This window comes from Otolemur garnettii, unplaced genomic scaffold, assembly GCF_000181295.1.
Source record: "Otolemur garnettii isolate 467f Iridium unplaced genomic scaffold, OtoGar3 scaffold00016, whole genome shotgun sequence".
Lineage (NCBI taxonomy): Eukaryota > Metazoa > Chordata > Mammalia > Primates > Galagidae > Otolemur > Otolemur garnettii.
The window spans coordinates 25,252,090-25,277,607 of NW_003852411.1; the positions used below are offsets into that span (position 1 = coordinate 25,252,090).

Below are 25,518 nucleotides of genomic sequence, written 5' to 3' on the forward strand. Positions count from 1 at the left end.
GACTACTTATTTCTAATATTAAAAGTTTAGAGTAATTCATTGAACATTTTGAAATAGTTTGCAGTTTTTCTTTGTTTCTTCAAAAGAATTGCTTGCAAATGAATTCAAAAGAAAGGCAATTTTTTTTTGTTTCTAGTAAATTGCAACCTAGAATATTTTAACAGCTGTCTTTTAACTTTTATATTGTACACTAAAACTTTTATGTCTGAGTGAGAATTTGATAAAATCAGTTGAAAGGAAAGAAGGATAAGGTCAAAAATAAATTCAGTGATACAGTAAAACTTTATTTCTAAATTCCTATAAGGAGTATCCAGCTTCAAGTGCGCAATTCAGGCATATTTTACGCTGCAAAAACATTCTGAAGGCTTAAACAGAATTTATTTTAATAAGATTTTCCGTGCATTCATCGTGTTTCATACAGAAATATGATGTGTAAACATTTTTAAAGGAATAACTACTTGAAAAGCCTATCTAAACATTTTCTATAGCAGTTATAATAGTACTACGTAAAATTGGGCATGTTATTGTCTTAAAAATCAATCATACAATGATCCAGGTTGGGTAGAAGCTAATCAGTGCTTTTTCTCCTCAACAGTCATCTGTTCATTTCTGTTTACTACGATGAATGTATCTAAAGTATGCTAAGCCAGCAGCTAGAAATGCCAGGCCCACTGGTACCATCTTTACCCAAGAGAGCTGTGAGGATGAATGACTGTCCTCATTAGGAATTCGAGTCCGCAGAGGCTTGAGAATCCGCTCTCTCTGGGTCAGGATAGCTCTCCGGGCCCCATCCCATTTCCCTGGCCCCTGAAGGCGGTACTGGTAGGGGGTACAGGGACCAAAGAAGACCTCTATGGCCAGCTTTGGATCTGAAAGAAAGAGGAACAGCAAGTTGGGCTTCACCCCTGCGAGGGTGGCGATCTCATCCATGTACTCAATGTGATCCACTTGGATTGTGTGGCGGGGTGTCTTCACATATCTGAAACAAAAGGGAAGAGTGTGGAGGACTCACAGCCTCCAGCAATGGGAGGAGGACAGATTTATATCATCCAGAACATACAAGAAGTTTAAACAAATTGAATTCTAGACTTCTACTTACTTTAGAGGTGAAGAAATGAAGAACCAGAAAGCTGAACTGACAATCTGACAGCACTCAGGTATTGAAGGACAAAGCAGACACAAAATCCAAATTTCCATGCACACTGTCCCTTAGTTTTTGATTGTTAACAGGATGACTGAATTAGGGATTGATGTTTACAGTGATCCTTATGCTGTAAGATGGTCATTTTATAAATGAAGGATTGTGATCCAGTTAAATACTTCCGTGTGTATTTTGCAGGTAGGCCGAAAACTTAACTTCCAACCCACCTATGTGTTAGCAGTCAACCAGGAGACAGATAATCAGACAATTATGGATAACCTGACCCTGGGAGTTTGGTGGCTGTCATGAGGTAAGGCTTTAGGAGTGTAACATCCTTTGCAAAGGAAGGTGACTCTGCAGCAACACTGGGAATGACAGCTGCCTGGGAAGTTCTCCCTTGATCCAGATGCCTCAACTCTGAGTGTGCATTGCGTGATGCACTTCCACGGACTTCAGAACCATAGAGGCCTCATTCACTTTGCAGGTATTGTGGATTTAATATTTGTTATGGTAATTTTACTTCCAGCATTTGGAAGTAAAGTGTCTTTTCCAATTTGCACAAACATATTTTAAAGGACAGTAGTAGCCCTTTGCACACCTGCTGTGCAACATGGATCAGTGGTCACATATGTTTCTGATGTGAGAATGCAAGAAGTGTTATCTTGGAGATGTGAAGAGCTGGGACTTGTGCTGCATGAACTGAACACTTTTTCCATGTTGCAAGACCTTTCCCCAAATGGAGTTTATAGAGTACTCACAAGTACTCACATCTGAGTACTTGTTTCAGGCACTGTTACGCAGGATGTAAGAAGAAAAACAGTGATGCCATTTTATATTGCTCTCCATTTGCCTTGTGCATAATCCTATTGGAAATGCTTAGCAATATGCCTGCCATGGCAGGCACAAAGTAAATTTTTAATCAATTTACTCTTTCTTCTAAATATTGATGAGAATGGCACCTGAATGGTTTTTCAACTAAGGGTATTCTCTGTTACAAAGTTTGTACCACTGTCAAGTGTGTATGTGTGGGGAAAAGTTAATGGGGGGGGGGACTTTCATGTTTTTATATGGACACATACACATAAAGTCCTTAGAATTCTGAGGTAATGTAGCAAGGTTACTTATTAAGATATTAATTTGTATATTTTCTGTCTATATTCCATTCTTCCACTGTCTGCAAAAGTGGCCAAGCCTTTTGTGTTCCCTTGTCTTAGAGACATTTTTTGTTACCTGACCAAAGAAGTATCTTAATGGCAACACATCTCCCCTCCCAGCTTTGTTTCCTTAATTCTGGGCTCATGGAAAAGAATAACATAAATACTGTTGGGAGTTAACAAGAGAGAAGAGAAAGATTTTATACAGTATTTGAAATAGAAATCTGGTTTAAAAGAGTCTAGGAACCTAAGGAAGATGTCAGAGGGAATAGTTGTGTTGGGCTCCTGGGGAGACTGGACCCTGAACCCATCTCAGATGAAGCCTCCATCCTCAGCAGAGTCCTCTACACTTCTCATAATAAGGAAGCCAAAAGCTTCCAGGCTTTATCGGTGTACATTAGATTATGATGTCAGTAAGGAATGTGATGTGAAAATCAGAGACTGCTCCTACATTTTGGAGGATCATATAGGCTTCCTGGATTCTGGTGAGATACTGGGAGAAAAACCTGTAATGACTGAAGTCGAGGTTGATGTAGAATGATTTAAAGAGAATAAACTCAGGGCTGTTTGTTGCATAACTGAGCTACTTGCTTGTTTAGGAGTTGTATAAAAAGATAGTATAGGAAATGGAGAAAAAGTGAGATTAAGCATGGGTATAGAATCTCAGATTAAGAATTCTGTGATCTGCCGGGTACAGTAGCTCATGTCTATGATCCCAGAACTCTGGGAGGCTCAGATGGGTAGATTGCTTGAGCTCAGGAGTTCAAGACTAGCCTGAGCAAGAGTGAGACCCCTGTCTCTACTAAAAATAGAAAAACTAGCTAGGCATTGTGGCAGGTGCCTATAGTCCCGGCTACTCAGGAGGCTGAGGCAGAGGATCACGTGAAGACAAGAGTTTGAGGTTGCTGTGAGCTGTGATGCCTAGCACTCTACCCAGGGCAATTGAGTGATATTTCATCTCAAGAAAAAAAACAAAACCAACCCCCCCCCCAAAGACCTGTATATCCACATCCAAATAAAGAAAAAGAAAAGAAAAGAAAAATCTACCTAGGTTGATTGGGTGAGACTCTATCTCCAGGAAACAAACAAACAAACAAACAAAAACTCCTGGATATCCACATTGAAAAAAGAAAAAAGAAAAAAGAATTCCCATTTTGTGACCCCTGTGAAGGTCTCTGACTAGGTGTTCCTAATTATTTACCGTTTTTCTGTGGTCCTTTTCCTCTTGGCAATATCTGCCATCATGTTGCTCATTGAGGGTAATTTGCTCAGCCCTAGAAGAGAAATTTCAGAGTCTGTCAGGATTCCTAGGAATAAGAGGGGAACACTTTGTTGAAAGGAGAGAACGAGTGTCAAAAAGAAACTGAAGATTAACTTTAGGTGAAATACTAGGCCTCTCTCCAATATTGATTGATGTACCTTTGAACACTCGTGTAGCCCAGCGAGACTGAAGCTCTGCAATAGGTAGGACGATGCCCAGGGGCTGGATAAGACCGATGACAGCCAACGTTGGCTTCTCCAGATCTGGAGGGAACATAAGCTTATACAGGGACACTTCGTTGTCATTAACTTTGATCAAACCATCAAGGAAAGGAAAAGAAAAACTGTATCCTGTAGCAAAGATGACAACATCGATATTTTCCTCTACAGTGCCATCATCAAAAATGGCATCTGTTTCTGTGAATTCTTTCACATTGGGCTTCACTTGGACTTTTCCAGAAATTATGTGATTTGGCAGGTCATCATTGACAGTTGGGTGCTGACTTAAAGGTCTGTATAGAAAGAGAAATCCTGAGTAAGCAAATATACAAAAAAGAAACCATGCAGATGAGAAGGGATTGAAGCCAACAGGTTGTATTTTTTTCTCTAACCCTGTGCTTATTCAACTTTTTGCATGTAATGCCAAAGGGGAGTAATTTTGTGCCCTAAGTGCTTTAGTGGCTATCTCAGCTCTACATTTTTCAAGTCTTATACATTTTGTCATGAAACTTGAGGATATCTTTTATTCTATACCATGTTGATTTGTTTTAATGTTAAAATATATGAAAAAGGTGTGGAAGTAGCTTTTAAACATTAATTAAGGGGATGGGTGGAGATAAGATGCAAGGCCACAGGTCTGGTCTTAATGTGAGGGTAAAGAGAGAATTAGTGTATGTATAGAAATAAAATCAGACTCTTATATTACAACTACTAGGTTGAAAATAAGCTCTTGAGTAAAGACTGAAGCATCAAAAAATTCAAAAAGTAAGAATCTTAGAAGTGAACCTTGGAGACTACTTTTACAATCCTGAGGCAGGAGAAACTTTTTAAATTTAGTTCAATAACTCAGAGGTAACAGAAGACATGGACATATATGAGTATTGAAAATTTAAGGCCCATATATTTTAAAAAGTACCATAAGCTAAACCACTGCGAAAATGACATGATTAGAAAAAAATGTTAACACTGATGATTTTAAAATATATGGATTTCTACAACACATGAATAGTCCTTATGAATACAAAAACTCATAATAATTAAGAGAATTTTTTGCCTTTGTTTTTCATTCCACTGATAGATTAATTTTCTGAAGTATAGCTTTTGCCAAGTCACTAATTTTCTCTCTTTTCTTCCCTCTTCACGCCTTGAGTTAGCACATGTTATTAGAATTTTCCTTGTGATATACTTCCTTGGTTTAAAAAGTCTTAGTGTTGGCTGCGCCTGTAGCTCAGTCGGCAAGGGCACTGGCCACATACACCTAGGGTGGCGGGTTCGAACCTGGCCTGGGTCTGCTAAGCTTCAATGACAACTGCAACCAAAAAATAGCAGGGCGTTGAGCCGGGTGCCTGTAGTTCCAGCTACTTGGGAGGCTGAGGCAAGAGAATCACTTAAACCCAGGAGTTGGAGGTTGCTGTGAGCTGTGATGTTACAGCACTGTACCCAGGGCAACAGCTTGAGACTCTGTCTCAAAGGAAAAAAAAGTCTTAGTGTTTACATTACACAATCCTAGATAGGATCTATCTGTATATCCCTCTTCCTAACTTTCTTTCTTTTAGTGGTAACTGGGAATTACCTCAAGGGAATATACTCTAGACTGTTCCAAGGTAGAACTGGTTGGGATTCCAAAGAAAGAAGCAGGAAAGGTCAGGGAGACCAGTCCAAAGCAGTCCAAAGCATTACTGGGGGAACTTACGGACAGAGGAGGCTGCACCGTATCCTGGTGGTAGATGAGACAGGGAGTGTCCTATGTATGTTCTCAAGGAGGGCGGTTGGCTTATAAAGCTTATCAGAGGCTTTAATGAATTTGGCTAGGGCTGAGGCTAGTTTCTTTCAACAACCTAAACACCTTTATAGGTTCCTGGAAATGTTCGAGGCCAGAGCCTGGGTTTAATTCTTCAGGGAAGAACGTGTAGCTGGTCAATATTTCTTGGTCAGGACAGAGAAAAAAGTGAGGGAACCTGAGGAATTCTACACAAGATAAGAGCATGTGTATGTGAGTGGATATGTATTGTGTGTGTTTTCAAAAATCCATCCTGACATTCAGCGTTCTCTTCTCAATCTAAAAAAATATTTCTTCTATCATTTATTTAAATATTGCACCATTTTTTTCCTTCAATCTTCTTCTACTGGTGTCATTAGTTGACAAATGATATTTTTAACCTCTCAAGAATATTTCATGTGGCACTTGAACTTTCTTAAAATCTCTTTATATTTTTGTGCAAACTGACTTTTCTTTTCTCCTCTTTTTTCCTTAGGCATGTGTTCTGATTTTCTGACTCATCTTTTTCTCCTTCAATGCTCATTCACTTATAAGGGATGATATTTTTCTTTGGCAGCTGATATGTGGTTATTAGATTGCCCCTGGAGGAAGTTGTGTAGGTGAAGTAGACCATGTCTGTGGGCCCCAAATATGGACACTAGCAAGCAACCTTTCACTTACTGAGATACCTGGATAGAAGCCTTCTTGTCCTCTCACTACAAGGCGTTCCATGACCTCAGGGAGCACTCAGCCTCCTCACTCATCTTCCTTTTGAATCATCAGGGCTAGGGCCAGGCCTTCATCATGAAGGACTGAGGTTGACTTTTATCAGAGAGTTCTACACAAAATTCTTCCCAGGATTTGCCACTCTCCCGTCCCTCCTTGGAGTTCACTGCAGCTGATCCCTGGGAACTGTCTGTGACCCATGGAGAAGAGAGCATAGAGCATAAAGCCTAATTGACCCCTGTTTCCCGTAGTTTCAGGCAACTATCTAGTGCAGGGGGCAAACATAGAGAGAGTTAGGAATGGAGGGAAAGGGCATTGTATGGGTGGCTTTCTGTTACCAGATTCTTTTCTGGTTTTGGATTAAGGATTTAATCCAAAGGATTAAATATAATCAAGGATTTTGAAAGAATAGATTGCAAAAGTCATGCAATTGTATTACAGTGAACCTAGTAGAAGTTATTTAGTTAAATTATTTTCCCAAGCTCAGACCTCTCATTCAAGTTCTAGACCCACACAGTCAGCTGCCTGCTTATGACTTACCTCCCTCTGATGGCCTCATGATGCAGACAGAACTCCCAGTTTTCACCTCCTAGCCTATTCTTCCTTGGGATTGCTTCCACAGTAAATAGCTCAATGGTTCAAGTAAAAAGGCTAGAAGTTTTTATTCCCTGTAGCCTCCCAAGTATTTGGGAACCTAGAAGTTCTTGATTTCTTATGTTTTCTTTCCATATTCAATCCATCAGCAAGCACTATATGTCTATCCTCAAAGCCCACTCTGAATCCACCCACTTTACTTTTCTCTATTCCTATCATACCCACCCAAGCCAGTCCAACCACTCTCCCGGGCTCCAGCCTTTTCTTTTCATCCCACCCCCATCTGGGAACCCAGGCTTTCCATTTTACAAAATAATAGCCTGAGTGATCCTTTAATATTTTGCATCAAATCATGACCCTCTTATGCTTAAATTACTTAATGATTTCTCTTTCTACTATATGAAAACATCACTCATCATCAATATCAGTAATCATCAGGGAAATGCAAGTCAAAACCACATGAGACGTTACCTCTGACCCAGTAGGATGGCTGTTATGAAAAAGACAAGAGATACTGAGTCTTGGCAAGACAGTGGAGAAAAGTGGGTCTTTGTACATTCTTAATGGGAATGGAGATTGGCATAGCCACCGTAGAAAACAGTATAGAGATTCCTAAAGAAATAAACAATAAAGTTCCTTATGACCCACCAATCTTCTGGTGTTTGCCCGAAGGCAAACTTGAACTTGTAATAACACAAGTATGTATTATTGAACATGAAATCAACTTGTAATCATGAACTTGTAATAATACAAGTATGTGAACTCCATGTTCATTACAGCATTTTTCACAGTTGCCTAAATATGGAAACGACTGAAGTGTTCATTGATGCACAAATGGATTTTTAAAAAGGTGTGTGTGTGTGTGTGTGTGTGTGTGTGCGTGTGTGTATAATCTCCCATTAAAAAAGTGGGAGATCCTGTCATTCACCAGTGTCTATGAGTGTGGAGGATGCCATGCTAAGTGAAATAAGACAGGCACAGGAAGAAAAATACTTCATGATCTCACTTATATGTGGTATCTAAAAAAGAAGTCAAGTACACAGAGATAGAGAATGAAATGGTGGTTACCAGGGAAGGTTGGGGGGAAATGGAAAGATGTAAGTTAAAGGATACAGAGCGGCAAATACCTAGAATGAACGAGTCTAGATAGCTAATGTACAACAGGAGGACTGTAATTAATAATATTGTACTGTATCGGGGATTGTTGCTAAAAGAGTAGGTTTTAGGTGCTCTTGCTACACACAGACACACAGAATAGAGGACCATGGTAGGATGGTGTCTATGTTGATTTGCCTGACTATAGTAACCATTTCACTATGCATATGTGTATCAAAATGCATTGTTGTATACCTTAAATATATGTAAATTTTTAAAAAGGATAAAATCCAAACTCTGCCCCATGTCCCAGGAATGCGCCATCTGACTCCGGCCTCACTATGCTTCCTGCACAGTATTTTCCCCTTGCTGACTTGGTTCTGATCATACTAGTTTCCATTCTGCTCCTCAGTTTGCACCAAGCCCCTTCCTACCTCAGGAATTTTGTGATCCTGGATACTTCTGAGTTGTCACTCCTTGGAGATGCCTTCTACATCATTCCATTAAATGATCTGGCTGCTCCCTTCCCTTACTTGCTTTTTATCACATAACCCTATTCATTTCCTTCTTTAGGTCTCATCACATTCTGTAGTTTTTAAAAATCATCCATCTTGGGCTGTGCCTATGGCTCAAAGGAGTAGGGCACTGGCCCCATATGCCAGAGGTGGCAGGTTCAAACCCAGCCCCGGCCCCCCAAAAATCGTCCATCTCTCTCAAATACAATGCAGTTTTGTTCTGCTACCACAGCCTAGTAGATGGTCATTAAATATTTTTAAATGAATGAATCAATGAATGGTATATTCCTTTGATTTATTTGCTGAAATATTTCAAGCATTTCTCTTTCAGAGTTGCCTGTGAAGAAAATTAAGTACTCATGGGAAAAACAATTACCGCTTTATAATCTCAGACCATTATTCCTTAGGTTAATACTTTGGTTGATGTTTTTATTTTACTCTCCTAAATATTACTTCTTCCTTTTATTTCCTCCCCTTTTTCCTTAACTCAGCTTAGTACTATTTTCCACTTTTATCTTTTGCTTTTTTACCAGAAGCTTCAGATTGTTTCTGAATCAAGAAACTTACAAGGCACAGACCTGAGATCATAAGGCTGCTTACCCTGAGGATGGGGCATTAGAAATCTCTAATGTCATGTGGGCTATTCAGACATTTTTACCCAACCTCAGTGCAAATGACTGAGTTCTACTTTGAGCCTCAATTTTATATTTATCACATCATTAATCACATTTCCTTGCTTTAATATGTTTTCATGTCCTTTTTGCTCCTCTAGGCTTGAAGTTTGGTTGAATGGAGGAGCAATGTGTTTATTTTTGTACATGGGACACAGCAATTAAATATTAAATGGTTGCTGATGAATGTGGCATCAAGAAACAAACACATGTATGTGCTATACGTATATAATGTAATTGTTGTGTATTAATGAATAGATGAAGTGAATCAATCAAAATAAATGGCAAATGCTAGAAGCTGTCTTTAAGGCAACTTTGATACATACACATAATTACCCAAATTAAGACCGTTTGATTATCACCTGTGCTGAGGCTGCAGGCCATAATGTGCATGGTTGAATCTTGAGTTCATTATCTTTTCCAGTTGGTTATTTATTTGTGATGTAGTTAATATTTTCCAGAGAAAATTATTGAACCTAGTGAAAAATGAGACATCCATGGGATACCCATTATTCCAAACACGGTGTAAAATCCACGATCCTCGTCTAGTACTGAGGAATACCTGAGGGGACAGAGATAGAGCAAACCAGGGAAGGAGAGAGAGAATATCTTATGTTATATTATTTTATTCACATATTGTCCATCACCAAGTTTAAGAGTGTTGGCTTCTGAGAATAAGGAGATAAAATACTATGCATTGGTCATTAGGCTATGCTTTACCAGAGATGTCTACTGATTTCCAGAAAAAAAGGGGCATCCATCCATCACTGAATGAGAACAGAAAACTTTATTAACTAGTCTGGATGTTTCTGAATGACTATTTAAAAGCAAACTCCTGAATATCGACATATGCTTCACATATAAATAAAGGCTTGGATTTAGAAGCGAAATGTCACATTAGCTTCTACTATATTGTTTGCCTCAAAATAAAAATATACATTACAAACTTTAATGAATCATATTGTTCAGGACTAGGTTTTTGGTTGACTGAACGTAGCTAGAATCACTTTCCCAATCTTTCTGCAATATATTTACAAACTTTTCTGCTTTCTGATGCAATTAGAAAATGAATTGTTTGATTACTGGGGATTTTATACAATTGAGGTTGTTGAATCTCAATTCTTACTGGTCACATCTGTAGAAGTACAAGATAGGTTGGAAAGGTGCCAGTGAATGCACATTCACTTTTTAAATTCTTTTCTTTTCCTTTTTTTTGAGACAGAATCTCACTATGTCACCTTTGGCCTTCGGTTGAATGCTGTGGTGTCACAGCTCACAGCAACCTCAAACTCTTGGGCTTAAGTGATTCTCTTGCCTCAGCCTCCCAATTAGCTGGGACTACAGGGGCCTGCCACAATGCCAGGCTATTTCTTTTCTTTCTTTTTTTTAATTGTAGTTGTCATTGTTGTTTCGCTGGCCTGGGTTGGGTTCAAACTTGCCACCCTCAGCGTATGTGGCTGGTGCTGTAACCACTGTGCTTCAGGTGCCAAGCCATAAATTCTTATTAAAATTATTTTTTAAAAATCCAACTCTTATTACCTTAGTAATAATTTTTCTTAGAAACTTATGTTGAAGGATAACAAATAAAGATGAATAAGTAAAAATAATTAATAGTAATAAAGGTACCTGAACAACCTAGTAGGTTGAGTTTTCTATTGATTAAGGTTTTATTAAATGTGGCCAATAGTCTTATATACAAAATGTTATCTCATTTTCTTCTAAACTCGGGATTGTTATTAATTTTTCAAGAAAAGATAAATAAAGCATAAATGAAGTTCTTGGATAAATTGCTTTTGTATGAAATGAAATATACCTAGAGCAGAATTTACTACCTCCTTCTATCTTCCCTCATTATTATGAATACATTGCAATACAACTGTTGAAAGAGAATCATATAGTTAGCATGATTATTGATTCTCCTCTTTTTCCTGTTCCTTAATTCTACCACCAAGATCTAGTGATTGCAGATAGACTCCCAATGTCTTGTTGTTACTGCTATTTGGAGTCTATTTCAGGACCCAGGTGTTGATGTGGTAGTGAAAAAGTCAGATTAATTGTCTAACATTGTGTTTTATCTATCCTAATGTTTTGCTCCATTAGCTCAGTTAATAGTAATTTATTCATAGATGAGGCTTGGTGGCTCACACCTGTAATCCTAGCCCTCTGGGAGGCCAAGGTGGGTAGACTGCTTGAGCTCAGGAGTTCAAGACCAGCCCGAGCAAGAGTGAGACCCCCATCCATCTACTAAAAATAGAAAAATTAGCAGGGCATTATGACAGGTGCCTGTTGTCTCATCTAATTGGGAGGCTGAGACAAGAGGATTACTCAAGCCCAAGAGTTTGAGGTTGCTGTGAGCTATGATGCCACCATAGCACTCTACCCAAGGCAACAGAGTGAGACTCTAGCTTAAAAAAAAATAGTGATTTGTTCACATTGTGGATATATCCTCTGTCCCACATGAATTTAAACACCATGAAGCCAAAACCCATAGATTTCACTTTTCTTTTCTGGCCCCTCACAGACCAAATCTACACCAGGACGATACCTGATAAATGCATAGGTTTCCATTAGTGAAGTCACTGAAAGCAAACAAACCTGTTTTGCTACATGACTGAGCTCCACTGCAATGTCCACTCCAGAATTCCCAGTGCCAACCACTATGATTCTTTTCCCCAAAAAGTCCTCAGGACTTTTGTATTCCCGACTGTGGAAGTAACAGCCTTCAAACTTCTCAATGCCTGGTGGATGAACAGAATTTCTCATTATGAGGAGTAGTTTTCATAGTTTTAACACATAGAAGAAAGTTATGTTCTCAGTCATGTGAAAGAGCAAGACATAGAGTCTGGGCCAGCAGACATCATATCATATTTGTTTGAAAAATGTAATTTTATATTTTACAGAGCTCGGGGAAAGAAAGAGCGAATTTATTTATTTATTTATTTATTTATTTATTTATGACAGAATCTCACTCTGTGGCCCTGGGTGGAATGCCATGGCATGATAGCTCACAGCAACCTCAAACTCTTGGGTTTAAACCATCCTCCTTCCTCAGCCTCCCAAGTAACTGGGACTACAGGCACCTGGCACAATGCCCACCTAATTTTTCTGTTTTTCATAGAGCCCTCATCTTGTTCTTGCTTAGGCTGGTCTCGAACTCTTGAGTTCAAGCAATCCACCTGCCTTGGCCTCCCAGAGTGCTGGGATTATAGATGTGAACCACCATATCTGGCCAAAGAATGAGTTCAGAACTAGTACCCATGGATTCCAGATGTAGACTAGTGACCTTATAAAGTCTATATATATTGAATAAGTGGTAGATCTGACTTCTTAGACTTATCCAAAATGAAAGTTTTATCATAATTTCATAATAATCTAATTTTATTCATTATTACATTGTCCCATACAGTCTTCAACAAATAATGAGCAGGAAATTAGTTGTTGTTTTCTTTTGTTTTACTATTCTCTAAGCACAGATAGGGCCTTTCTTAGTTGATTTGACACCTCTGTCTTCCATGCTGCCCCTGGTTCTGCTGGGGGCTTCACAGTGGCCGCCATGGTGTGTCTGACATTCTCAGACATCATCACCTCCTGGAAATATTTATGTTTCTTTCCCCCTGAAACTTATTCAAATACATATGCAACATGTCTTTCTATAGGGAGTGTCTCTCAGCCAAAAAGCAGGTAAAAAAGAGGCTGATATACATATAGACAGTTATTAATATAATTTTAATTAATTGAGATAATTATATTACAATTGTATATTGCATTTTAACATTCAGAAGGTTTTATTTTAAATGTGATTGTGTTGGTGTGTAGACAAAGGAAAATTAAGCGTTTGTCATATATAACTCAGCTAGTCAGTTGGACACCAACATCAAGTTTAAGTCCCTTGATTTCCATGTAGGTCTTTTTTGTTTTTAGTTTGTGTCCATCCCCAAAGTGTTTCTTATGATGGCTTGTTAGGCATCATAAAAAGGAACTGACATAGCAAGTATTTCTTTTTTCTTTATTTTTTTTAGGGTAACAGAGAGATTTTATTTAGGAAGAACAAAGAGAAAATTTAGAGGACTTCCAAAAATAGCTGATAGTAGGTCCCTCTCACAGAAGAGAAAAGCTGAGAGACCACAGTAAACCTCTCAAGTATTTCTGTTTCTTTTTGTTTTGTTTTGTTTTTTTGCTTTTTTTTAGAGACAGAGTCTTACTTTGTTACCCTTGGTAGAGTGCTATGGCATTACGGCTCACAGCAAACTCCAGCTCTTGGGCTTAAGTGATTCTCTTGCCTCCACCTCCCGAGTAGCTGGGACTACAGGCACTGGACACAATGCCCTGCTATTTTATTATTACAGTTTGGCTAGGGCTGGGTTTGAACCCACCACCCTTGGTATATGGGACCAGCACCCTACTCACTGAGCCACAGGTGTTACCCCCAAGTATTTCTTAATTGACTCTTGATTGCAACTGATGGAAAGGGAAGGAAAATGGAGCAGGAATGAGGGGGGAGGCTTTAGTCAGGTCATGGGGAAGGGTTTTTCCCCCTAAGAAATAGTTGCCTTTGGAATGTGCACCATTGTATTCAACAAAATTTGAAGGGAGCTAGTTTGTTTCTATCAGCCAATTAAAATCCATGATAAATTAATGATATTTAAGATCTTGTCCCAAACTTTAAGATTTCTAGGTTTGTGGACTTGCCAGCTTTTTGCTTTTTTTTGCTTGTCATTTTTCTCTTATTTTTATTAATTTCACTTTCTCTGGAAGGGAGGGAGATCAGATGAATGGGCATGAAACTAATTTAAATGTGGGCTAATTTTATTACTTATTAGAAGTCATATGAAACCATAGGAAGTAAAAAAATGGTAGTTGTTGTCTTTGACTATTTTTGTATGTTAGTGTTTTCCTATTAACGTAAATGTTGAACAGGTAGTTTGTTATTAAATATTAACAGAGAAAAGTTATTAATTCTAGTAATAAAATTCATGCTCAATCATTTTGCTCTGAAGGTATTTGAACAGTAGTTTTCCACCAAACAGATTCTTTGTGACACACCTGGGAAGGATTGAAGTGGTAAGTAGGGGTCTGTGTGATGTCCACTGCAGACTAAGACGCCGTCAAAGACCAAAGTCTCTTGTTTCTCATCAGTCTCCACAACAACATCCCATTGTCCATTGAGAGGAAAATCTGGGTGCTTCCTCACACTTCGCACTTTGGTCTGAGAACAAGGGTGCAACACAGATGATACGCGTCACTGGCCTCAGGTTGAATCCCTTGTCCAAACCTTATAGACTTGAACCATACAACTCATCTAAGGGATTCGTACCCATTTAATTCCCATTTCTGGGTACTCCCCCAGTGACCTTGCTATGTGTGCATTTTCAAGCTATTATGGGCATATAACTAGAAATAGATTTTCTATAGAAATGGAAAGTTGAGACTTAACTGTGAAAAAGCTGAGGAGTGACTAAAGACATAGGAAAAATATCTTTCTCTCAGAAAGACTTCCACATGAAAGAAAATAGTATTCCTACTGTTTTCTTCTCTTAGCCCAAAGCTATCCAGTTTTCCTGGGTGTAGCATTTGAGTTTCCGAGAGGAAGTAATATTCCACCATGACTATAGAGATAGATTTTATTTGTGTGAGTTGGGGGTCATGGTGGTAGATAGACTGTGGGAACTTAAAGTCCTCCTTGTGTTGTTTATATGACCCTGGTTCTTGTTCTACACATAGGCAATATAATTTTGATTGGTTACTACTGCCACTCTTCTAAGTCTTCACACATTTTTAATTTAAGGTTAACAGAAAGGACGCTTACCATGCAGGAACAAAGTATTATCATAATGAGGTTCTGGTGGGCACAATTCTTCAGCCTTGCATTCAAGTGAGATCATCAAAACATTACTTCACCATAAGTGATCATTTTCTAGGTGGAAGCTCCCTAGTGATCTCTTCCTCTGATCACACTAGAAGATGTCAAGTATAGTTCTCATGTGTGCGCACGTGAGTGTGCCTGCAAACATGCACACACACATATACACATATTTACTATGTAATATTTCATTTATATTTTACCTTAAAACGAATGTAATTTAGAAGGTCAAAGTGTTTGGCATACATCCTGAAGTAGTCCATGAGCCTGGAGTTGTGCATGTAGTTGGGAAAATGATCAGGTGTGGGGAAGTCACTGAAGCACATCATTTCCTTGGAAGTGTTGATGGTCACAGATTTGTAGATGCTAGGCATTTTGTCTGAAGTGTTTTTCTATAGAAGAAAACTCGTCTTAATGACATAAAGTTGGCAATAACAAGAGAATCAAAATAAAATATTAACTAAAGAAGAAAAATAATCTGAGGAATAATAAAGTAGTACATTGCCTTTTATGTGTTCCATAAATATTTTCTCCCTCACCCCCACATCTGCTAGAGAAAAAAATTACACTGAGTTGACAATAACACACATATTTGACTTCTCCATAGAAAGGGTCGATGTCAGAAACAATGGAATGGTCTTCCAAGTTTTGAAATGAAAATAAGCTTACCTAGATGCCTCTGCCCAGTGAAATTATCCTTCAAAAATGAAATGAAATAAAAACATACTCAAAGAAAATCTGAGAAAATGTGTTGGCAGCAATCCAGTGCTGTGAGCAATATGAAAGTAAGTGCATCAGGCTGAACGGAAAGGAATAAAGATGGATTCATGCAAGTGGAGGGAGGGGTGGCAACTAGAAATCATAAATGTGTGACAAACAGAAAAATATTAACTGTTTAAAAACATTAATAACAATATGTGGGACTTATATTCAAGAAGTTAAACATATGGTGTGGAAAGTGAAGTCAAACTATCGTGAGATGCTTGCTTTATTAAGAAAGTAGGAATATACAAAGAGGAGGTAGAAAGTAATTAAGTCAAGAATGCATGTTAAAGTTCGCAAATTAGAAAAGGTAACCATTTCACCACAGATTTAAGATAAAAGGACAACTGTTAAGATGAATGCACAAATGGATATCTAAAAAATGTACAAGAAATATAGATGGATAAAGAGTACATCAGTAAACCCTAAAGAAAAAAGAAGAAATGAGAAATAAATAAACAAGGATGTAAAACAAATCAAAAACATGGAAGATAGTAAGTTAAAACCAATTATATTCATATTTCATTATATGTAAGCATCCTGATAAAAGAAAAATTCCAAAAACTCAGCAAAAAGCCTCTTTATGCCATTCAAGTGACATAAAATTAGGTGGGAAGATAGATATATCACGAAAACATTAATTGAAAGGCAACTGGAGTGGCTATGTTAAGATGAAACAAATTAGATACTATAGCAAAATGAGAGAAGAAGGAGAAATAATAATGACATAAAGATAAATTCTATAGGAAGACAGAAAAATCTTAATGCATTTAGTAACATCTTCAAATGCATTTAGTAACATAATTACATAAAGTAAAATTGAACTTAGAAGGTGAAAGAGAAACTCATATTCATAGACAAACTCATATTTATAGCTGGAGAATTGAACTCATCTCACTAAGTAAATGATAGAACCATAGCGCAGGTTGGGTGCAGTGGCTCATGCCTATAATCCTAGTACTCTGCAAGGCCAAGGCAGATGGATCACCTAAGCTCTGGAGTTGGAGACTACTCTGAGCAAAGAGAGACTCATTTCTGCTGAAAATAGAAAAACTAGCTGGGCATTGTGGCGAGTGCCAGTAATCCCAGCTGCCTGGGAGGCTGAGACAGGAGGATCCCTTGGGCTCAGGAATTTGAGGTTGCTGCTACGATGCCATGGCACTGTACCCAGGATGACAGAATGAGACTCTATCTCAAAAAAAAAAAGTAATGGCACTATTGGCGAACACAAATTTAGCTTAATTAACATATATGGACAAACCTTACAACTTAACTGCACATTCTTTAGAGGTACATATGGCAGATTTTCCAATATAAGCCTATGATGAGCCATTAAAAAGTCCTAATCAAATTTCAAAGGATTAAAGCCAGAATACGTTCCCTAAAAACAGTGGAATTAAGTTAGAAATTAGTAAGAGAAAGATAACTGGAAACCAGCCCCCCCAATTGTTTAGAAATTAAACAACGCAGCTAATTAACTTTTGGATCAAAGAATATATCACAGTAATATTAAGAACATTTTTAACTGAACAATAATGAAAAGATAATGTATCATGTGTGTGGATGAAACAAACCAGTGATTGGAAGAAAATTTATAGATGAAATGTATATGTTAGACAAGAAAAAGAATTGCAAATTTCTCTCTGAAGTGAGGTTGAGGGGAAGAATAGGATGTCTTCCCTGGGGATTGTTATTTATCATTGTTCTGGAGACCCTAGTTAATGCAACAAGAAATAAAAAGATGCAAAAGTCATAAATAACTGGAAAGGAAGAAGCAAAGCCATTATTACCCATAGAAGTCATGATTATGTACAGCAAATCCAAAAGAATCCACCTACAAAGTATTAGTGAATTTAGCAAGGTTGTTGGATATGAGGCTGATGTAAAAATATAAAGAATGGCTGAGAGAAATGAAAAAGTTATAAATAAATGTAGAGGTAACACCATTTCATAAATTAGATGACTCAGTGTTCTTGAAATACCAGTTCTTTCCAAATTCATCCATAGATTTGATGCAACCCCAAGTATATTTCAGTAGATGTATTTGTGGAAATTGACAAACTTATTCTAAAATCTATATGGAAATGTAGAGATCCTTGAAAAGTAAAGAAAAAGCTAAAGAAGAACAAAAATACCAAACTTTACTAAAAGGGTACAATAATTAGGATAATGATGCATGGATAGAAAAATAGGCCAGTGGAATGGAGTTAAAGAACAAAACATAAACAATCCTGCATAAACAATTACCACCCTTCCAAAAATGTATTAATTAATTTTTAAAAGGCACTACTACAATTCTGAGTAATTCCGCTGAGTAATGCGGAAAGAATGGTCTTTGAAATAAGTAGTGCTACATCCATTGGACCTCTGTATGGGGAAAAATGAACCAGATCCCTATATCTCACCATACTTAAAAAGTAATTCTAAATGGATCACAAACCTAGACATTAAAGGTAAAGCAGTAAAAGTTCTGGAAAAAATGTAGGGGAATATCTTCAGGACTTTTGGGGTAAGTAAGGGTTTCTTAAACATAACACAAAAAGTAAAATTGTAAAAAAGCTTTCTAAAATAGACTTCACTACAATCACAAGCTTCTGTCAAGAGATGTCCTATATTATGACGGTAAAAGCACATAATACATAGTGAAGATGATATTCACAATAAATATATATGCATCAAAGGACTGACATACAAGGTAAAGGAACTCTTGCCAAACAAAAAGAAAAGGATAGACAGTCTAGATAAAAGCTGGCAAAAAATTTTCACAACTGAGAATATCTAAATTGCCAAAAACATGTTAAAAGATGTTCAAGGTCTATACCCATGAGGGAGATGCAAAGGAAAACTGCAATAAATACTACTACACACCCACCAGAATGGTCAAAATAAAAAGACTAGCAATACTGAGTGTTTGGAAGGCTATAGAACAAGTGGGATTCTCACTATTGATGGGAATGGAATGTAAATTGGTGCATTTGTTTTAGGACACTATTCAGCATTATCTACTAAGGCTAAACATATGCTTATAATTTGAACCAGGATTTTAACCCTAGGAATGTACTCGAGAAATGAGTGAACAAATAAATTGTAGCATTCATTCAGAGGAATACAACATAGCAATGAACAATATTGAAATGAATGTAATATTCATTGAATAAATGTAGTATTCATTCAATGGAATACTACATACCAATTAACAATATTGAAATGAATTATTACTGTTCTTACATCACGAATGGATTTAACATGCCTATATGATGGGTTAAAGAAACCAGACCCAAAGCCTCATAGTAAAAACAAACCAAAATTCATCAAGAGGAGAATGAGTGAATACATTGCAGTATATTTATATACTGAAATACTAGATATCAACATGAAAGAAAATGAACTATTGTTACATGTACAATTTGAATGACCCTCAGCTGCATAAATTATAAGTGAAAAAACCAATACAAACATATATGTATATGATCCCAAGGACCAGAAAAAGTAATTAATGGTGATAGAAATCAAAACGGTGATTACCTCTGGGGATGGCTGGATATTGACTTGGAAGAAGCACACAGGAACTTCCCAGCATTCTACAAGTATTCTGTATCTTGATCTGAATCGTGGTTGCTATATATATATGTATGTATATATATATGCATATATAAAAATGTATCACAATTATTCTGTACACTTAAGATTTTCTTACTTTATGTACTTTAGGGCACATGTTGTACCTCAGCATAATTTTTTAAAATAAAAAAGACAAAGTTTCACATTAGATAATAAAGTAAAATCAGGTTTCAGGGTGACAAACATAAAACAAAATGACACAGGAAAATGGCAAAATTAAGTAATGGGAAAAATATGCTTCTTAAATTCTAACAAAAAGATAACTACTTTAGTAATATTAACACCAACACAGTATATTTTAATTTAAGGTAAAAGGAACAAAAGGTCTTTCATATTAATCAAAGGCACTATCCCTTAAGAAGCTATAGCCGACATAAACTTTTAAGCACTTACCAACAAACCTTTTGTATTTATGATAGAAACTCAAGAAGAAATGGGAAAATAGTCAACACATATAAGACATTATAACATATTTTTATTTATTTAGTTAGTTTTTATTGGCAACAAAGTCTCACTTTCTTGCCCCTGGTGAGTGCTATGGCATCATAGCTCATGGCAACCTCAAATTCTTGGGCTCAAGTGATCCTCCTGCCTTAGCCTCCCGAGTAGCTGGGACTACAGGCACCTGCCACAATGCTTGACTATTTATATCATATTTTAAAAAGATCTGTATATCTAGAATCCTGGTACAGTTTACTATGATCTCACATCTCTATTATTATTGAGTGGCTTGGACAAACTATTTCAGCCCTTCTTCAGTGGCTTTCAACCAGGGTGCTCCTTTTAAAACATAAGTCAGAGAAGATAATTCTTCATTTTAGAACCCTCTAATGGATTCAATCCCTATCAAAGTCTAAGTCCTAACTATGATCTATAAACCCTGATAGGTCCTGGTCTCCCATTTCCCCTCTCACAACCTCCTAGACTTCTCCCCTTTGACCACTAAAATCTAGCCACACTGTCCCCCTGGCTCTTTCCCAACATGCAAGGCATGCTCCAACCCCATGCCTTGGCCCTTGGAGATCCCTGTCAATCCTTTTCTCCAGATACCCTCTTGGCTTACTTTCTTATATCTCAATTCTTTGTTGAAAAATTTATTTCATATTGAGGCTATTGAAGATCCCTTACTTAAATTATATTCTCCAACCTCTCCTCATTTTCTGCTTTACTTTTATTTGCTGTACTTGCTGTTATCAACCATGCTATTTATTCTATTCATCTTCCCCATTAGAATGTAAACTCCCCAAGAGCTAGAATTTTTTTTTTTTTTTTGAGACAGAGCTGCAAGCTGTCCCCCTGGGTAGAGTGCCGTGGCATCACAGCTCACCGCAACCTCCAACTCCTGGGTTCAAGCGAGTCTCCTGCCTCTGCCTCTCAAGTAGCTGGGACCACAGGCGCCGGCCACAACACCCAGCTATTTTTTTGGTTGTAGCTGTCATTGTTGTTTGGTGGGCTCAGGCTGGATTCGAACCCACCACCTTAGGTGTATGTGGCTGGTGCCTTAGCCACTTGAGCCACAGGCGCCGAGCTGAATTTTTGTATTTGTATGTACTAATATTTCGTGGCACTTACATAAGTGCCTGACACAGAGTAAGTGCTCAAAAAAATATTTGTTGAATGAGTGAACTCTTGAATTAAAGGAAAAACAAATGGGTATTATGGAATATTTAGAACTAAAAGTCAATTCAAGCAATACATAGGAAAACCCATAGGTTACAGAGAGATATTTGAATGACCCTAATAGCAGGTTGGGGAGTTTATCTGAGGGCTATGAGGAATGTTCCTTGGGTACTGGCTTGCTCTAGACACATCAAAGGAAAGTCCCTATGGGGCAGTGATGATGATTATTTTGCCTCAAGCCCACTATCCACAGGGATAGGTCTTGAAGCATGGTGTCAGTGGGGACAAGAGCCAGAAGTAAGAGAAGGGAATATGTCCATTCATGCATACCCATGAGAATGTTAGCCATGAATGGCAAGAAGAATTGCTCTCTAGGATTATCAAATTGGCAAATATTGGTCAGAAGTGCTGAATTTCAAGGGCACTTGCAACATGCCAAGAGAAGATAAGGACAACTAGGCACTTAAGTCTATTCAACATTTGGCACCAAACTTGAACACCTCAGGGCAATAGATCTCTCTCTTGCTCCCAAGAGTGAGAGGGAGAAACATCATTACCCTCTGATAGACAAAAGAGGATAACATGCAGAGGCCATCAGGCTTGACCACAGAAAAGAGCATGAGACTGGGTGGGAGAGGGCTAGCAATAGATCATCCTACTCTACTGATACCATGTTATATGTGACATCTCTGAACTTGGGCTAAATATCATCTGATCAGTTGAAAAAATCCTCAGCCACCAGCCTTTTCTAATATTTTTGACAATCACTTGGATTCTCAGTTATCCTGCACAGGATACCATAAATGCCATGCCTAAATATATGAACTTGACATATATTTACAGATTTCCCCAGTTGATCAGTATTGCAAGCAAGATTAGGGTCATTATATACTTCCTAAAACATGATGTGTATGTTCCCTCTGAGGAAACTACCAGGCAAATTGTTACAGTTATTTTTAAAAGTTACATGTCTAAAAACAAATAAAATCCAAACTTACTTGAAATTTCCAGAGGCCTCCAATATCATCACTTCTTTCAAAGCAGGTGGGCTCCAAACCTTCATCTAAGCAGCACTTGATGGCACCCAGGCCACTAATCCCAGCTCCAATCACAGCAATGCGCTTCTTGGCCATGGTGTCTCTGCTGGTTATCGAAACAGACCTTTGACACTACCATCCATTCCATTTAAAGAAAATTACTGTTGCAAGGCCCTACAGCTTGTTGTCCTCATTTCATTTATTATTATTAACAATGAGAAGACCACTCTATCCATTACCAGTTACGCACCATGATAAGTACAGGGAACACAAAAATGTACAAACATTATCTGTATAGTTAGAGAAGCGCAAACGTGTAGCCCCCAGGCTATATATGGACAAACACAATAGTACTATCATATTGCATGTGCTATGAGCAGGCAGCACAGGGAAGCAATACCTGGCCTCCTGGAGGAAGTGGCACAGATGCAGAACCTAAAGATGAATGAATGGGGAACTAGGAAGGCTGGGGTGTGTGTGTTCATGTGTGTCTATGTGTATGTGTGTGAACACATCTGGCACAATGTGACATTCTAGATAGTGGAGACAATGTGAATGAGGGAGAAAGTCAGAAAATGAAGAATTGATGTGGAGAACTGCGGGCAGTCTAATCATACTGAGCTCAGAAAGGTAAGGACTGAAATAGGTCCAGTAGATATACCAAGGTTGTGGTCCTTTGTGACCTTTGCCAGAGGAGTTTCAGTGTAGGAGTCAGTTAGGAGCCATTTCCCTAGATGCAGTTACTGTTTACACTTTAGAAAAGCCCATAAAACTCAAGTCAATTCAACACATTGATTTTTATCTCTCTTCTTCAATCATCTAAGAAAAGTTAATTGAAATAACTGGGAAATTTATTTAAAAAATCTGCATTTTCAAGATTACTATGAAAGTACCAATATAGTATCTCCAAGCCTTAGGTTGTGTATCTATTCATTTATTTATCTCTTATTTACCTGTCCAAAAAAAACTTACTGATTCCTAATTATGGACCAGTTACTACTGCATTTATTGCTGAGGCTGCAAAAATTAATACCACATAGTCTTTGACCTCAAAGCCTCAACCTGAAGGGGAGAGCGGATAATGAAGATAAAGACACTACCATGTAACTGCTAAGGTTACACAGAAATTGCGTTTCAGTCTTGAATCACTTGTAATGATTATGTAGACTCCTGCCCTTTCTTGGTGAAAACTTCTTTCAGTGGAAACAAATGCTGTTTCCACTGCAGAAATGTACTCCCCTTCCTGCTAGGTTACCTTCTATGTAGAACCTTCTCTGAACTTCTCATTCTTTTAGTGACCACAGAATGCCTTGTTTAGATTTCCATTATTGCATTCAGCACATTCCTTTGTTAGTTGTTATTCTGTCTTCTTATTTTGACTGAGTAATAAACACCCAGAAAGATTTGAGACTTATAATTAACTCCAAACAAAAGTCAATGAAATGAAATTTGAGTGAATAAGTTAATTTCTAAACTTTCCTACCATTTTTTTTTTTTGGTTGCCAACATTGACTAGGCAGTAAAAATACCATACCATACAATTACAAATCTGATAAAAATATATTAATGAGTATACCCATGTTTCTCCCAACAACATATAGTATAAGGCAAAGATAAGAGTGACCAACCTTTGGAAAGAAGGATATTCAAGTTTAATTTTGAACTTCTTAATGAAAGTAGGTATATTTTTCTCTCTGTCTTCTTGAAGACAGTCAACAGCACACCAACTTGAAGGCTTTTATAGCTTATTCTTATTGCATTAATGTGTAATCCTTTCCCATGACTCTCCCAATTTAGATTAAAAAATTGCCATAAGGCTTTTAGGGAAGGTACATGTCTAATTTGATGATATTTGTCATTAGATATTTGCCACTGACATCAATCTGCAATATATTTTAATACTAAGTGGCACACTGTAAAGACCATCAAAATGACATCATTTGCATTAGCTGGGGAAAGCATAACAAATATTTTGGGGATTAAATAATGTTATTAATTCACTGTCATCACAAGTCAGAACATTTTTATCACTTTAGGTGATTTTATGTTAAGAGTATATCCAAAAGACCAAAAATCACTTGGCAACAAAGATGTTTGCACCAGCTTATTCGTTGCAGCTCAATTAATAATAGCCAAGTCATGAAAGAAGCCCAAGTGCCCATTGACCCATGAATGGATTAATAAATTGTGGTATATGTATACCATGGAATACTACGCAACCTTAAAAAAGATGGACCCTTTACCTCTTTTATGTTTACATGGAGGGATCTGGAACATATTCTCCTGAGTAAAGTGTCTCAAGAATGGAGGAAAAAGTATCCAATGTACTCAGTACTTCTATGAAACCTACTTATATTTACTCATACTTTCTTATGAAAGATAGAACACAACTATAGCCCAGGATGAAGGACAGAAATGGAGCAAGAAGGGAGGGGAGGTTTGACAGAGGGAATGTAAAAGGCGGGATTACACCTATGGAGCATATGACAAGGGGATAAGTCAAATTTGTCAGGTGTAGAACATAAATGTCTTAGCACAATAAGCAAGTAAATGAGGTGAAAGCTATGTTGATTGGTTTGATCTAACCACATCAAATTGTATAAAAAAATCAAAAAACAACACATTGTATCCCACATATGCATAAATGTATCCATAATCTATGTGTATTTGACTTAATAAGAAAATTTCAATAAAAAAAGAAAAATTTTAGTACGGACAATCAAAAATTCAGTTAGTGCTTGTAACTCTTACAAGAAAACAAAACAGACTATAGATTATGAAATGAAATATATCAGGTATTAATTATTATAATTGGATGATAGAACTGTGAGTTATGGTGTTTTTAAATTTTATAACATTCTATACAAAAATATAGGAGATGTGCCATATACCTTTAGATTGTGCCCATTAAGTGGGAGCACACCCATCCCCCTCCCTTTTCCCCTACCTTTCTTCCCTTCTCCCATCTTGAATTGAATTAAGTTTTTCTCTTAACGCGTATAAACCAAAGTTTTTGAGTCAAAAGGGAACTTAAAGGTAGTGTAGTCCAATATTTTAGCAAACGTAGAAATCTTCTTCATAGTACAGCTCAACTATGTTTATTGAGTCTTGGCTACACACAGTGATGAGGCTGCTGCTGTCTCTCATAAGTAGTTCATTCTATTTTCAAAAGGCTCTGATCCCTAGAAGGTTCTTTCTTGCCTTACATTAACATTTACTTGTCTTATGTACAATAGCCTTCATTCTGTGCTCCCCCTCCGTTTTCTATATGATGACTCTTTAAGACAGTTTTCATATCCTATATATCCTCCTCTTTAGCCAGAGAAATTTCCAAAATTAATTTAACTGTTCTCTTAATACAATGTATGACACAGTACCTATTCCAGGTGCTGAATAATTATTTGGTGAATTTGCTTTGGAAGTGAGACCCCCATCATAGTCATAGGCCCTACTCCTTCCTCCAAAGAAGGGAAGTATACTAGGC

The 25,518-nt window shown here is 37.5% G+C and overlaps 1 protein-coding gene across 1 annotated transcript; it reads right to left on the bottom strand.

Annotated features, from left to right (window-relative positions):
• Nucleotides 1-603: 603 nt before the first annotated feature.
• Nucleotides 604-25,304, bottom strand: LOC100954170 (dimethylaniline monooxygenase [N-oxide-forming] 5-like). The gene is made up of 10 exons (XM_003785838.1): nt 25,236-25,304; nt 23,663-23,761; nt 21,996-22,140; nt 15,198-15,386; nt 14,178-14,340; nt 11,730-11,872; nt 9,497-9,696; nt 3,715-4,067; nt 3,497-3,569; nt 604-979 (listed from the first exon to the last, which is right to left on the bottom strand). The coding sequence occupies exons 3-10, from the start codon at nt 22,128-22,130 to the stop codon at nt 604-606; spliced, it is 1,632 nt and encodes a 543-aa protein (XP_003785886.1). The 5' UTR covers nt 22,131-22,140; nt 23,663-23,761; nt 25,236-25,304.
• Between the last annotated feature and the right edge of the window lie 214 nt (nt 25,305-25,518).